Source organism: Daphnia magna, linkage group LG1 (assembly GCF_020631705.1).
Source record: "Daphnia magna isolate NIES linkage group LG1, ASM2063170v1.1, whole genome shotgun sequence".
NCBI classification, from domain to species: Eukaryota; Metazoa; Arthropoda; class Branchiopoda; order Diplostraca; family Daphniidae; genus Daphnia; species Daphnia magna.
The window spans coordinates 16,065,544-16,082,024 of NC_059182.1; the positions used below are offsets into that span (position 1 = coordinate 16,065,544).

At 40.7% G+C, this 16,481-nt stretch overlaps 1 protein-coding gene across 2 annotated transcripts in view; it reads left to right on the top strand.

Annotated features, from left to right (window-relative positions):
* LOC116926993 overlaps positions 1-16,481 on the top strand; it is a 64,156-nt gene that overhangs the window by 21,943 nt on the left and 25,732 nt on the right. For both annotated transcript variants that reach the window (XM_032933921.2, XM_032933916.2), the window contains exon 2: positions 2,481-2,882. In XM_032933921.2, coding sequence (XP_032789812.2) covers positions 2,566-2,882 — 317 coding nt within the window. In that variant the 5' untranslated portion in view covers positions 2,481-2,565. The remainder of the gene's footprint in view (positions 1-2,480; positions 2,883-16,481) is intronic.

Genomic DNA, 16,481 nt, shown 5'->3' on the forward strand with positions numbered 1-16,481 from the left:
TATTTCTCAAACAGGCATATACCATATGTACACACAGGAATATATAGTATACTATTATACTGTATAATCACTCTCTATCTCATTTCTCTATGTGTTAGAAAAAGCTTCCGGCTATATATATATATAAAGGGGGCTTAGAATCTAATTTTATCGACTGTATTCGAAAGACGCCATCCTTAACCGACACACCAGCAGCAGTCAGTCGAGAAGGGGCCATAGAGTTATAACTATAAGATCTTTTATTATTATTTTTTTTTTCGAGGAACGTGTACAAGTGCGCGAGTGTTTGACTGAAAGAGATCCAGAAGAGAAAGAAAACGTGCATATAAGATTTAGAATTTTGCTCACCCCCCTCCGTTTTTGTTTTCCTGACCTTTAAATAAAGAGCTCTCGAAAGAAATCGACTACCAGCAGTTGCTGCAAGACAACAAACTGTTTTGTTTAGGCGTGGGCTAGGGATTGAGTGGGTCGACAAACATGGTCATCACGAAAGGCAAAGGGGCGTGAGGCCTTACAAGATATTGCTGAACTTAATTTCTACGCGCATTCAGTTTGTTTCACGCTCGATAGTGGTCGCGACGTCCTCCTTGGCTTCGCTATTATTAAATGTCTGCCCCTGCATGTCAAATGAAGTCAAATTTAGTGTCTCCATTTTCTTTGTTTTGCAATGCTGTACGGCTGTTTCATTTTGCGACAAGGCAATTATCGGAATCGACCGATGTACAGAACTTCCGGTGTTTGCGTCTTGATGTGCCGTAAATAATAGGAAATTTAGATCGCGGTTTTGACGAGTGTGATATAGAAAGGCTTAACGGTAAACCGATATCGTGTTTTTTTATCACCTGCAAAGGGCGGTATAGGAATACAAACATTTTCTAGTTAGATTCAGTCAATCATTCGATCATTTGTTGGAAAAAAAAAAATAATAAAAGAAAAATCGAGGAAAACGACAGCCCGTCCTAAGGATTGTGATGCTTCGCTTGATTCTATTCAGGGGTTTAATCGGATTGATATTGCGGCGACGTTGGCTGACGCCTAGCTTCCTCTTTTTTTTATTTCGAATGCGAAGTAGAACTATGAGCGGAAACTTCAATTTCGTTTCGTGATCGAATAAATAAAAGGAAAAAATAATATAGAAATGGAATCGCAATCGGGGAGCATGTGGAAACGAGTTTTTTTCCTCCCCCGTCTCATTTGAATATTTCACAATTCCTTTTTTTTTTTCCTCCTTTACTTCCTCGTTTTTTCTTTTCTTTTTGCAGTACTTTTTTTTTTAAATCAGAAGTAGCTTGTTATTCCTTGAGAAACCAGCTGCCACCCCCATCAGGCGTGAATTGGATTGGATCTCTACTTCTATTGGGGAGAAAGAGAGAGATGATTGGAATGTTTTAATCATCAATCATCAGCAAACGAGTTGCTTTATTTTTTTCGGAAGGGCTCGAAGGGTGTACAAAAACGAATGACATCACAATAAGCAATAGAAAGAAACCAATAAGGTCTAGATAAGATGATGGAGAGGGCATGATGAAGGCCGGAGAAGACATAGTGTGCATGCACATACATTACACACAAACAGAAAGATTAAAAATAAATCTATATCAATAAAAGAAAGCAACGAGTAATTTCTATGCCTCTTTTTCTTTTCTTTTAGCGATCGAGTCGGTAATATGTTGTGGTGCGATAGATATCGGGTTTTTGTCGGCTTTAAGATCTCATCGATTGCGCAACGAGGAATGGAATGTTCGGCAACTGGGGGAGGAAAAACGAAGATCAATCGGACTTTTATTTATTTCTTTTTATTTAATTAGTTTTTTTTTGTGTGTGTGGCGAATTGATCTCGTTTTCCCTTCGATTATATATCAGTGAAAACATTAACCATCCGATAGTAATGATTCCATTCTGTGAGAAAGACTTGATTTCGCAAGATGAAGACGTGATCCTATTATTATTTTTTTTTTCTCGCCCTTTCTCTGTAATCATTTCCGTGTCGCATCTTCATATTTTTACCAGACCTTGTGTCTCATCTTGTCGTGTGCGTCATCAATTTTGGGCGTTTGCCGGGTCGTGTCTGTCCCGCTTTCGCATGGAAAGAGTTAAAGAGACGATCCTTGTTCGCATGAATTGAGCGGCCATCTGCCAGCTCACAGCGGCGGGTGGGTAGAGCTCCGTTCATCCAAGCCAAGAAAACCTAGTCTTCTTCACTCAAAACAGTCCGTGGTGAAGAAAGCAAAAAAAAAAAAAGAAAAGAAAATGATGTATTTCACGTCAAAGAGTTCCGGTTGCGGGGAACAGTCGCCACGGACATTTTTGTTTGTGTGTGTGTGTGTGTAACGACTGCGTTCGACGAGTGCATGCCTCCGGTTTCCTATTGTTGTTGCGTCTGTCCATCTTTGCCACCTGACGGTGGTCACAATGACGAAAGCGCCATACAAAAATGACTAATTGTTTGCGTTTTATTTTTGCCTTTTGTTATTATGCAGCTGTAGACGGGAGCCATCGTCGCGAAGCTGCTTTTGTACTGCTAAGTAATTCGTGTCCGGAAGGGAAACTGCAGCTCCATCGTCAATGTTTCTAAATCCGTGGTACGGCCAAATCGGGGCCGGCCCGGCGGCCGAAGATGCGCCGACGACGACGGATAAAGAGGCGCCGGATGCGGTGGCGAACGAGACGGCGGTCAAAGGAGATGGGACCGACATCCAGGAAACTCCACCAACGGTGAGTTTAAATGTTGCAGCCAGCGTTGCCGCTAAACCGGAGAACGACGACACCAAAGCCGATGTTGCCACGCTTCCGTCCGGCCAACAAACGGAACCGTTCAAGAATCGACTCAAATGCGGATGGACGGCGCACATGACGCAAGAAGGAAGATTATTCTACTGCAAGTAAGTGTGCCGATCCATTTTTTTAAATTCATTTTTCTTTTAGGGGGGGGGGAGAGAAAACCTGGTTGATTGAAATGATGTGTCGTGTCATCATTTGTCTTGAATTCCATTACAACTGCGGATCATCGTGTTTTTCGGATGCGTGTAATAGAAGCAAAGAAAGAAACTGTTTGGAATTCTCTTATCACACTCTACATCATGTTGCAATGTGCGTGGCTATGAATAGTAGTAATTCAAACATGGAATAATGGGGTTGGGGACTATTGTACTTAGATACCCTTCTTAGTTATGGTGATGTTTGCCTTTTTTTTTTTTACAATATCGTGCCAGCCAACGGGTTATTATCACACGCTCAGTGCGTTTTCCTCTGAAATGTTACTTCAAAATTTGCCTCTTTATAAAAGAAATCCAGGGATTTTGAAAAGAACATTTCATTTGACGTCTCTTTTCGTTTGTTTCTTTATTCTGAGGGGCGAAAAGAGAATTATAGAACGTCGTCGACTGTAATCTGTTGTCGAGTTTTTGTTTAGTTTTGGGGAAGGCGAGTCTCGTAGCATCTCGCCAAAATGCCAACACATGGCGTGATCTACAGTACATGTATTGCAATGTCATTACTTTTTTCTCTCTTTCTTTTTCGCTATCGGGCCGTCCGATCGAAAAGAATGAGAAAACGAACGCTTTGGCTACCACCACCCTCTGTGTGCATGACCCTTACGCACGACTCACCATATGTTTCGTGTGTAATTCAATGAAAACGCCGCGCAACTGAGAATTACTGACTTAGATGAGATAAGAATTCACGCCCGCCCAATCTTCTCGAGTCACGAGTCACCGTAGCTCCTACTGTCAGTCCTCCTTTTTCTTTTTCCATGTCGTCAAGTGAAAGCGAATGCAGCACGTTGAAAAGGGGAGGGGGGGGAGGACAACAAGAACAACATGGCAAGTTAATCCGATCTTGAGACATCAAGAGGTTTAGCCACAGGAGCTTCTCTCACCAGTTCCCTATACACCCGCACATGAGAGTTTGCGTTTAACTAAGGGGGTGGCGGCGTTTTTTCGTGATGAAATTCACGTTCGAAAAAGTACGAGTCTTACCCCACTTTTTTTTCTGGCAATCGTTTCATTCTTGGTACAGTTCGTTTAGCAAGGCACACACTATTTTTAGGTGTTTTATGTCGCGCTACGTTGCAGATGTTGCTACTTTCTTGGCTCTTTTTCTACTCTTGTCTCGTTCGTTTGATGGTCGGCTCGGTATAGAAACTCAACGACGGAGAACAAATCGTTTTCATTTCACATATACCCCGTCTCGTCCTCAAAGGTGTTACATTTTTTCGATCTTTTCTTTTTTTGTATTTGTACATCGAAGGGAAAGGAAGAAACACATACGGACCGAGGTAGCACGTATGTCCTTTTCGATCAATGCAATTACGTGCGCCAGCATCCGGACTCCCATCCTTTTTCTTTTCATTCTCTTATTACTTCGTATTAACATGTTATTACATACATATTCGTTCCTTGATGTTTGACCGTAAAAAAAAGATGACGGAATCAATCATTTATTTATTTTTTCTATATGACGTTCTTTATCTTTTATCTTTATCTTTTTAATTTTTTGGAAAGGAAAATACATAAATAGCGCAGCGATAAAACAAGAGACATCGCTCATGTACCCACCGTTTTGTGTGGCCTGTAATAACAACAGCGTCTGGCTCGGGAAACTCCGTTTGCCTTCTCTGCAAATTCGAAGAACAAGCGAGTAGTAAAAATGAATAAGCAGATGATAGAGTATTTAGACGTAGCAACAGATGCGCGGTATGATGGCTATAATTATCCCTTTTTTTTATTGTCGGCCGCCTTTTTTGGGGGGGTTTCTTTTTCAACCATCGTTTTTCTCACCTTTGCTTTGTTATTTTTATCCATGTTTCTTTTTATTATTTTCCTACTTCCTTTTTTTTTCACTTTCGATTTTCTTGTTTAAGGTAAACGACCGGCCGGCTGGCCTTCTTGTTTCTTAACCAACTTACATTCAAAGTGGGTGGTAAGGGAATCCTCGGCTAGACGAAAGCGTTTAATTGAAAGAAAGAAAAATAAAAGTTAAGATAAAAAATTAAAAAAACGAGTTTCTGTAAGCAAAAGGGGAAAGAGTATATGAATAATATGGTATTAATGACGTGCGACGAGTGTGTGAATTGAATGTACCTGTGTACAGTGTACACCTATCGGTACATCTGCCGTTTTCCGGTTGGCCGCTTTTCCGGCCTCTTAAATGAACTATGGACGTTTGTTTTGTTTTTTCGGGTTTGCTATCGCAGTTTAAAAAAAAAAAAAAAAATTGTGGGAGAACTTGTCGCTGACCGCAAATGACGTCAACTTGTTGTCCAATGGTCGTCCACCGCAGTGTATGTGCGTTCCAGGTCGGCTTTTCAAAGTGACTGTATACACACTCACGAACCGTAGAAACTAGTCGATAACGCGCTGTCTGTATATACACCGCTGAATCTACTAAGCCGCACTTTGTTGGCTAACACACAGGCGCACACACACATTTTCGGTCGACATATCCGCCACAGATAATCACTAAAGGGAATTTTCATACCATGCAGACATGCTTTCATGCGCGCTACATTTAACAGCTTTAGGATTATTGCGTGTGTGTGTGTCGTACTACCGGGGGATTGAGAGGCTGATTCTTACTAATTGGTCTGCTCATTAGAAACGGCTCTTTGTCTCCCCCCTCCCCTCCTTCTTATGGGATTTGGGCAACTATTGCTGACTATACTAGCCTACATTTATGTGTTGACTCGTCGTATTTATTCTGCTGGTTGCCTCCAAAAAGCGCTGCTTTTCTCTCTCTCTCTCCGTTTTTCTCCATTATTACAATGGCGTTATTTGCTATTGTTCTCGGCTCCAAACTGATTGCGTTTTTCAGTGAAAAAGGAAAAGTTGTCGTCAACTGTTTGCCGGATCAGTACGATTGTCAAACCGCATACATTTCCAGCTCGTGACAATGACAAAATCATATTCAAGTCGGCCAAGTTACACAGCCATTGTGAGCTAGCCCTTGTTGTCATGGCGACTGCTTCGCTTTTCTGCTAGCCAGAGTGTGTTCTTAAAGATTTATTGCTGTTGCAACACAGCGGGGTCCGCGTTGTAAAAAAATAAAATAAATATAAATCATGAGAGTCAAACGCATTGTGCTTAAAAAAAAAACTTCGTTCGACGTACGAACGAAAGCGATGGCTTTGGGCGAGTGGACCGATTGCTTTCGTTTTCACGTTTGGTAAACGGCTGTGAACTTGTAAGGGCTGCGAGGGATATATTGGACATGGTAAACAGCGGCATCATTCATCATCGGGCCCATTATCATCGTCGTTCGTCATAGATCATTACCGTAGCGTCATAACACCTGCCGGAGCCTTTGCGTGAGTTGAAATGACTTTGGATTTATAGCCAAAGTGATAGGCAAAACGGCGGATAACAGATTGACGCCAAAAGAAGTTTGAAGTTTGTTGCATTACAGTTGAAAAACTCGTTCGAAAACTAGGAAATCATAAATCAGACGGTTTTATGTCTCTTTTTGACTGGGACACAAGACGTGAGTTAAAAGGATGGGCGTGGTTTGTCGGGAAAAAAAAAGAAAAATCTCGAACGGGAATGATTGACGAAATCCGGTTAACGGGGAGGACGTAAGAGGAGCCGGTGGCTCCTTATCGTTAGCACGGTCACATTTGAGCGAGTAAAACAAATAAATAAATACATAAATAAAGAATAAATAAGACTATAACTCTCTCTCTCTCTCCGCACCGGCTGCTGCAATGAGAAAGAATCGATGGATGATTGTGAAGCAATGGGAAATGTATAAGCCTCATAATGAAACGTCGAGCTCTCCGTCTATATTGGAACTCTCATCTATTTTCTCTGGTGGAGGGGAGGGAGGATTGGGCCCTACATTGTCTCATTATCAATACGTATTTATGGAGAAAGAATTCTGGGGGCTTGCTATAATGACCAAAAACTTAATTAAAGGTCTCTCCCCACTCTTTTCCCTCCTTTCCAAAAAGAAGAAAAACATGGGGAAATGAACGAAGGAAATTCAAAGAATGGGGAACCCCAAGATGAAAAATGAAACACGGGGAATGTGTGGGTACTTAATGATATTTACTCGTTTTTCAGACAAAGTAGACGTATCGTCCATCATCTTATTGATTTTCACATTTTTTTCATTTTTATAGAAATAAATTTTGTTTTCCAGCGTTGTCATCGTTCAATGGTTGAGCGAAACAATCATTTTTTTATTTTTTTTTATATAATGTAGTTGGCCCGTCAGGTGCTATGCAGTCAGCTCACACGTATTCACATTCGCATGTAAATTTAGGCATCCGCCGAGTCGGGGAAACAACGTAGTGTCTTTCTTTATTTTTGTGTGTTCCTTATGCAACTGGCAGATGCTGGGTTTCTTTTTCAACTAATATTCGACAATACTTGACGACCCGGCACTATTCTTTTTCTTCTTTCTTTTGACGGAGTAGCGCGAGCTTTTACTCTGCCTCCCACTCCCGCTTGTTGATGACGATGATTACGAAATTCCGCCACGTAACGCACACGCGAAATCCCTCCCCCCCACTTCTTTTTTTTTTTTTAACTATTACATTCCAGAGTTTCTCGCTGTATTTTGCTGATGTTTTTCCCATTTTATTTATTTTTTTAATATCGACTCGCTTTATGAAAGAATTTGCAGTTTCGAGAGGGTTTCGGTTCGTTTAGCCCCCCAAAAAAAAAAAGAAAACAATTCGTCGTTCGTTTTTTTATTGCAAAAGCTTCTGCGGAAACGTATACTGTCGTCAATCTTTTCACTTTTTCTTTATTATTTTTTTTTCTTTATGTAAATTTTTCCTATTTAATTTGATTTTTTTTTTTTTTTTTTTTCTCATCTGGTTGGCAACGAGACTTTGCTGTCGTTCCAACAGCTAACAATTCACAGTCCAGTGACGACGCCATTGCACGTTGCCGCCCCGTTGCACAGGTGGCAAGCGTTTCGGATTTGGCTAAATAGAAAAGAAAAAATAAATAAATAAATAAAATAAAACCTTCCGGCACGGAATCGGCCATCGGAAAAAAAAAAACGAACACAATTGCCATAGGGGCTTTTTTCTTTTATTGGCATATCGCCACCTGATTCTTGTGACATTAGTTTTCCACTTGTTATCACGTTATCATACAATAGCGTAGACACTTTGGTTTATGTAAACTAGAACCCCCCGGAGGGTCTCCGAAGTCGTTGAATCGGAAGGAACCTTGAAATTCGATGGCATCATTATTCCCACGTTCAGTTCAATTGCAAAACAAAAGAAGTTTTTTTTTTCCCTACAATGTCTTTGAATCCGGCCATTAATTCTCTAGTCTATTCTTTTTTTTTTGAGCGTATGCAGCCAGGGCAATAGCAAGAGAACATCGCAATCAACAATTCCATGGGAAGTTTGGTCGGGTTGATGGGTAGGCCATTTCACGCATTTTTGATTTCTCGTGCCTTCAGCTCTTTTTCTCTTCCAATTTCCCTTTTCTTTTTTTGGGGGAAGCGTTTTCCTTCCTCATATCTCCATTAATTTAGTCATCAGTACGAAAACTTGTAACAATCAAGGCGGCCCGTCGTTCGGCGGTGCTTCTTTGCATTGATGAAAGAAGAAGAAGAAGAAGGTCTCGCTTGTTTGAAGAGAAACCAAAGACCCTAAGGTGATTGCCTTTTTGTTGTTTGATTCTTTTTGACGCTGTCGTGTTAACGCCTTGTAGAAGAATCCGGTAGTTTTATTAGACCAGCGGCATGGCAGCAAAGTGCGACGTGACTTGTGAGTAACGCAGCAATTTGCCCGATTGAAAGTCGTCCCGTATTGATGTTGATTACGTCTCAATCTGTTTGGCTTTTATCAATAAAAATTGCGACGCTCTAATTTGTGCAAAGCACAAATGCATTCTCGACAAGTTGACCTAATTGGCATTTCCTGCCCCAATTACTTGTCAACAGTTTCTTAATTTTTGTTTTAAATCGTATTCTACTTCATTTTACACCACGAATGGCTATATGGGGAATTTGTTTTCCACGTTCACCATGGACCGAACAAAAATAGAACGCAGTTTTAAAATTACTTTAAAAGGGTTTAGCATTTCATTGCGCCGAATGTGAGGCTCAGATGTTAAAGTGGACTGCTGCGTGTCAAGCTTTTGCGCGTAAATCACCCAGTTCCGATTGTAGAAGCAATCGTTACATCGCTTCGATAGATTGTCCTAATGACGCCGGAAGCGCGAAGACCAGGATCCAACCACGGAAGAAGCAGGAGACCAAACAAACGCGCAAGAAGACGGCAACACTTGGTGAAAATGATGATGATGGTCAGGGCCGTGATGTTAATAGTAGGGGAAGCAAGTCATTTTTGCTGATAACTCAAGTCAGTTTAGCCATTGGTTCCGATTCTGTTTGGCCTCCTCGACCTATGGAAGTAAATGCTATTATAATCTGGAAACTCATTACCTGTAGAATAAAAGGTTGGGGGGGGGGGAGAGAAAGCTTAAAGATTCCAATGTAATTATCGTTTATGCGTGGGGAAAATCGATCTTCTCTTCATTTTCAACGCTGATTTCAATTTTAACTTCTGGCCAATGTAATATAGTACGTGTTTAATTGACAATTTCTTTTTGCCCAGTCTTTCTGCTCCATCCGCAGCTGCAACCTGTTTGATTTATGCGCTACTATTGTCAGTACGCAGTCGACCGTAGATCGCGAAACTGACGTCCTTTATCCTCTCAAGTTCCATTACGGCCAAGTCCGATGTAGTTAGTCTTGTTTGCAATGCCGGTGACGGTCGCTTTCGTCATCCAAGCGCAACTTAAAACTCGTATATCTTGACTGTTATCGATTGTTTCCGTCCCGGTGGCAACGTTGCAGACTTTCTTCACTAAATCTGGACTTGATTTATTTTTGTGTTGTTTTCGTTTGTTTGTTTTTTTTTACGCAACTCTTAAAAATTTGGCGGTGATTCTTAAGATATTTCCTTTTTCCAACCGTCAGTGTCTCGAGCGCGGTTAGGTACTATGCAAATCGGATAAAGTTTATCGACAGACATTTATTCAACGATACGGTCGAACTTGAAGCTCTTTTTACATTCGGAGGTTTTAGTTATGGCTGCCATGCGATGCCAGCGAATGAAAATTTGGCGCCTGCACGACGGTCTCCCTTTTAAAAAAAGAATAAAAATCCGTATGCCCATCGAAAACGGTGAGAAAACTTTGGCCATCCGGTAAAATTCGGGAGGAAAAATCGAGGAAAAACGAATAAAAATTTTCTTAATAGGAATAGGAACTTTGCGGGCATGAACATTAAAAGCATAAGGGAATGTGTACAAGGGAAATTCTCGTATTTCAATCAAACAATTAGCTACACGGAAATGCAATATGCTACGTTGTCGAGAGACAAAGTCAAATATGTTCAAGGGTTCGTTTAATGCATCAGCGTGAGCATTTCTTGACTGTGTGTACGTGTGCTATCCGAGAAAACAATGGATTTTTGTTTTTAAAAAGGGAGGTAGCCTTCTATTGATTCTGCGCTACTAGTCAAACAATTTTGAAGAATCGGTTATCTGTTGATGTGACACTTCTTTCTTTTCTTTATATTTTTGTGAGCTGTTCTTCCCTATTTGCATGCTCGAAAACGTATTGAACAGATTCGGGATGAGGGCACCATCATTGCTGTCTAAATCTGTTAGAAGCTTAAGGTTTTTTACCAAGATGTTCAGACTTAATCTTGCTGTCTCTTTTCGTCATTTGTCCTCTTGAAGGAGGAATGAAGGGCGTCGCTCATTGCTCTCGTTTAGCCTTATTTCCTCGTATCAGTTGATGCTCTTTTTCCAATATTACAAAGCCTTTAGAAATGTTCGTCTTCTTCTGGGAACTAACATCCTTAAAGAAGAACAGACAACACCATTCTCCGTCGTAAATAAAAATCAAGAATCTTCGTAAAGAGCGAAGGAACGAAGCAGCATAATACTGTTTGTGTCAACATCTGAGTGAATGTCGTATGACGGCAAGAGTAGACAGACGATGCATTTACCTACTTCAAAGATCAACTATATACCGGTAGATAGTACTCCTTGATTTAAATCCCCAATGAAAGACTCTTAAACCAATAGTCACGCTCGTGGAAGTCGTCGGATTTAGACATTCAGACTTGCCGTCTGATTATGTATTCGAATTGGCATCGGTGCTGGAAGGGTATAGGGCTCGGCAATGCGGACTGCGGAACGTGCGCATATCAACCGGCCGGGCAGAAACTGAAACATTTCGTTCTTTTTTTTTTTTTTTCTTTTTCCACGGTCAATGTTACGAAGGAAAGAGAAGAAGACAAGATGAACTTGGAAGAAATATTCCCGTAGGTCCTCGTTTAATTACAGCTAGAACTGCGGCAGCTGCACCTTTCGTTGTAAATTCTACGGTCCTCCGCCCTCGGTTCCGGCTTTTCGACGTGGTATATGACTTTGCAGTACATGGATGTAGTTTATAGGATGGCAACCCACTTCGTTGCGATTTATTGCTCTTCCTTATTGATATGCCCGTCGTGTCGCGTGCTGCTACGTCGTTCTTAAAAATCCAATGAATTGGCGGCTTCATTTCTTTGGGCTGCGGGTCAACTTCTTTTGAAAAGTTAGCCCTGTTAACTCTCTGCCAAACTTGTTGTTCTATATGTTTGTGGTCGTTTGTCTTTCTCGGCGATTGAATGCCAGGCGTATCGACTACATACGCCAGTACATCGATACGGAACTAAAAGTTGATTTTATGAGATCTGTTGTCCCTTTTTTTTATTATTATTATTTTTTTTTTTCCTGCTGAACGCGGCGTTAACATAATCAAGGTTTCACTTTTAGGAAAAGTTTCTCATGCCTATTGCCTTGTTTTTTTATTTTTGGCCGTGAGTAATTTTTCCGATACCATTGATATTACCTGTTTAAAACAAAAAATTTATATTCCAGCTTTGCTTTGCTGGTTCTACTGTATGGAACATTGTGGCTTTCTTTCGATAGCCTTAACCTCGATGGTAGCAGTTGTTTTCTCTATGTGTGAAACACGATTTTTACGTAGCAACAAATAGGCGTTTATTGTTGTGATCATGACACAATGTCCTTCATAGTCTACCTGTTACGTGACGAAGACAAAAAATAGGCGTAGTTGGGTTCTCTCAGCTCCTTCGCGGACCCCATAGAGTTTGTCTTGTTTGTAGTTGTTCGTCCGATTTTTTGTTTATTTTCTTTTCTTTTCTTTACTTTCCAGTGATACGGTGCGTGCCCGTCCGCCTTGTTTAACATTGTGGTTGTGTAAGACGGCCGGATGTTGATGGCCTTGGTTACTCGTGACATGCCCTCCCTCCCTTACCCCTACGATTATTTCAAACGGTAGTGAAATTGTCCAATGGGTTTCCTTGTTAAACGAATCATTTTCGATACGCCAGAATGCGTTTGAATTGCTCCTGTTATGTAATGTATAATGCCTCCGGTCGCTTCACTTTTTAAAAAGTTGAATAGCTTCCAATTTTTTATCGTATGCGTCAAAATTTGCATGGCTCGACCCATCTATTGGGCAATGCGTCTGAAATTTCTGAATGTCAAGGAAAACTAGATGAAATGAGTGACTATAGGTTTGAACCCGTGTAACAATTCGTTTTCTTAACATGCACACACCAAAAACGCGTGCGTGTTAGCAGCGGCGGCGGCAATTTGATGAGCGATTGTCATGCCGATAGGCGCAGCTCAGGGTCAACTAAAAAGATAGGAGAAGAAAAACTGAAACAAACCAAGATGTTTTTCTTTGCCTATTTTTGTTGTTTACCTCATTCAAGTTCTTTATTATTATTATCATTTTTTTAATATATATATAGGCAAGTCGTGTTATTGTATGATTGCGCCTGATGGCTATGTTAGCAGAAGCCAAACCGTCGAATATCTAGAAAGAAAAACGAATAGGATGTCGTAAACGAATGTTGGGAAAAAAAAGTAGAAAGGGACAACAATCTCTGGCAACGAAGCGTTACCCATTTTACCCGTGGTAAAAATAAAATAAAGCCAGATGAAAAGAGGACTCGTGAAATGTGTAAAACGGGTGATGGGAATTTCTGGCGTCAACCTTCCCTTGCGTTTTTTGTTTTATTTCGTTCTTATCCGCACGCCTCGTTTATACGTCCCACCTAGTAGGGTGCCTCTATCGTAATAGGTTCTCATTATTAAAGAAGCGAGATGCTATATTACGCTATACGGAAGGGAAAAAAACGAATACACGCGATAGTAATCAAAATCTACAGGAAATGGATGATTGTGTTTTTGTTTTTATTGGCTATGCCCCTTTATCTTTTTTTTGTTTTGTTTTGTTTTTTTAATGCTGTCTCTGCATGTGAAGCTTTAACAAGAAATCGGTTTCAGCACCCGATGTGTCCTTATTCTTAATCGATTGGTGCCTATAATAGGTGTGAAAGAGTTTCATTTTTGGTTTTGCAAGATCTCGTTTACGACAGAATTCGGTTGGATCAACAACCACATACCGAGAACAATCGAAACAAAATGATGCGCAAACAAATAACCAATTGTTGGTTATTTCATTTGTTTTGTTTGCTCATTTATTTCGGGGCTAAAAAAAAAAATCCTTTATTTGTTCCGTTTCTATTTCTTTGATTACAGCCAATTATACCAAATCGTTAAATATCCAAATGGGTTTGGGAAAAGTAATTCTTGAAAAAAAAAAAAAATGTATTTACAAAATGAGTATAGAATTTTTACTGTCGTCATGCCAAGTGCATTGTTGTTTTCGTCTTTCAGACACGTTTTTATTTCTATTTTTATTATTACTTTTCTTTCTTTATAGAAATAAAACTGAAGCCATTTTGGCGATGTGGTGTTAGCAACAACAGGCACTTTGCCCAGCATTCGCCCGCCCCCCTTTTTTTTTTAGCCCATCAACTTGTATTTATGGGACCTATTTTTCTTTTTCACGTTGTTATTCTTGGAACCGAGTGATATGTTATATTAGCCTTCTTTTGTGTTATGCGCGGTGAGCTTGTGTTTGCTGTGTGATTTGACCCAAGCCGCACTCGGAGACAGACGGTGACGGATATACGTTTCTTTTCTTTTTTATTTATACGATGCGTCAGACGAACGGATCGCTCTTTATTTTACGATCTGGCCGTTGCAAATGTAAGCTGCATGCAAATCCGTTTCGCTCTTGATCGTTGTCTCTAATTAAGGATAATATGATTTAAAAATAAAAGGAACTGATGCTCTGGACATGGAACGTAGTGTTTCAAGCTGCTGGCCATCACGCTAAGCATCTTCCATTGGATCATGGAAAGCAACTAACGGATGAAATACAGCGTCTTGTTTTTGTTTTTTGCACTACTGAGATAGATTGCGCTTGGGAACTCGGTACAATAACTGGATTCGGGTCCGGGAGTTGCACTGCGAGGCATAGAGGGTTAAACCCGTTTTTCAACTCCCGTTGAATGATTAACACACCCAACTCTCCCTTAGGTTTGAAAAAGTGCGTGCATGGGAATGATGATCGTTCGTTTCTATGAATTTTTACACCGTCAGCAAAATAGAACGCCCTATGTTTTGTTTGGTTGGGGGAATTGTGTAGCTCTATTCGACAGCTCGAGCCATCTTCCGTTCTAGTGGCGCACTACGTCGTCGTAGATATCGATAAAAGTACTGCCCATAAAAATAAAAATTAAAGGGGCTATCAAAAACCTTATAAAATGGATAGCAAGGGCAGGTTCTTTGCTCGGCGAACAGCGACTTATCTCTGGAAACAATACCAAAGTCTCCGAATTTAATGGCACCATTTTCCCGAATTCAAACGGTCCAATCCACTAAAACGCTTGCTAGGAACACTGCCAACAAACGATTCAAATGGCACCAAGTTTGATCATTCATTGCATCTAGAAATTCGAATTTTGGAAAGGACGACGTCTTGGACACGTACCGATGCCGCCGTTCATGTCGTAAATCAACGCGTCGTCTTTTAGAGCTCTGTGAACTATTGACTTTTCTTTCAAACCTCGAACAGCATTCTTCCTTTTCCCCCTTTTTCTGTTTGTGTGTAAAACTCAAGCTTAGATTAGAAGCCGGAAAAAGAAAGAGATAATCAAAATAGAAGGCAAAAATAAAAATATAGAATGGAGATGTTTCGGGTTGCGCTACGGCCGGCTGTTCAAGTGTTCATCACGCGAGCGCTGGCATCGTCGAAGAGCCGGCATTCAATCATCTTGTTGTCTAAACACGGGGGGAGGGGGGGTTTCCAAATCATTCCTAGAAGGAAATCCTCCTGATCCGCAAAACAAGATGGATCACGTTGCGTCTTTAAGTTGGTTTCCTAATCCTAAGGCTTCTCCCTTTAGGCTGTTGGATTCTTCTGCAATTTTACCCTTTTTTTTTTATTTCTCTTCGTTCTTTCCCTTTGGGTTTGTGTTGGTATTTTTTTTTTCTTCACGTCATCGTGTAGGCCAAAGATACGTCACGTCAAGCTGTACCCTTCAGCCTGAATAATTAATGCACAAAAGTGGTGGCCACAGAATTCGGTCATGAAAAAGAGATGATGGCGCAGCGCATGTAGAGGGATGCGTCACCTCCGGGATTCCAACATTGGAAATTGGCCCGTCTCCTTTGCTCGTCTTACTTTGAATCGACATGGTTCCTTTTTAAAACGGCATTTGCAGCAGGAACTCATTCCGAGTTTGAATGACATCAAAAACTTGGCTTGGCTTTAGTGAAATTCAATTTTCGGAGCTCCTGATTTCAATTGAATGGAATGCACACAGTAACTTATGTTTCAAACTAACATGAAAAATAAAATAAAAAAAAAAACGCGGTACGTAACGAAAGCAATAAGAATGTAGAACAAGGAGTTCAAGTTTCTTTTCTCAAAGTTACACGCATTCACTGAGATGAAGTCCAGCCGAGTTCATCAAGTTTCATCCCCACGAATGGATCTTGAATGACGGGGATCTTGGAGAACGAAACTTTTCTTTGTCGGCAGTCGATCTCTAACGGGGGACATTCCTAGACAAGTTAAAAGCGCGGCCGTGATCACCACCATGACAGGTAGCCAACAACTTTTTATGGCCAGCACACAAGAAGACACACAATCATGAATGGTCCTCAACAACGGATTAGGAGCGCACTAACCTTCACGCTGATTGGCCATTAACTTTGAGCCTGTCATACACAACAAGCTACTTGAGCGATGTATCATTTCTCGTGCGATCGAACTATAGACTTCGGAGTCCAAACGTTAGCCAAGTGTGTTCTGTTCAAGAGGTTTAACTTGAAAAAAAAAAAATAAATAAATAAATAATAAAAATGAAAGCAAATTCTACCATCCGCCCTATATCTTCTTTCTTATTGATGCCCAGAGCCAGAGTGCCTTACTTGACTTGTAAATAGACTTGAAACAGCTTTTTTGCATGACGATCAAGTCAGACCATCTCCATTTTTAAAAAGGAAACTCGCTCTTTTCTTTTGAGGCTTCCTTCCCTCCTGCCCCGATGGAATTCAATCAATTATGACATTGAAG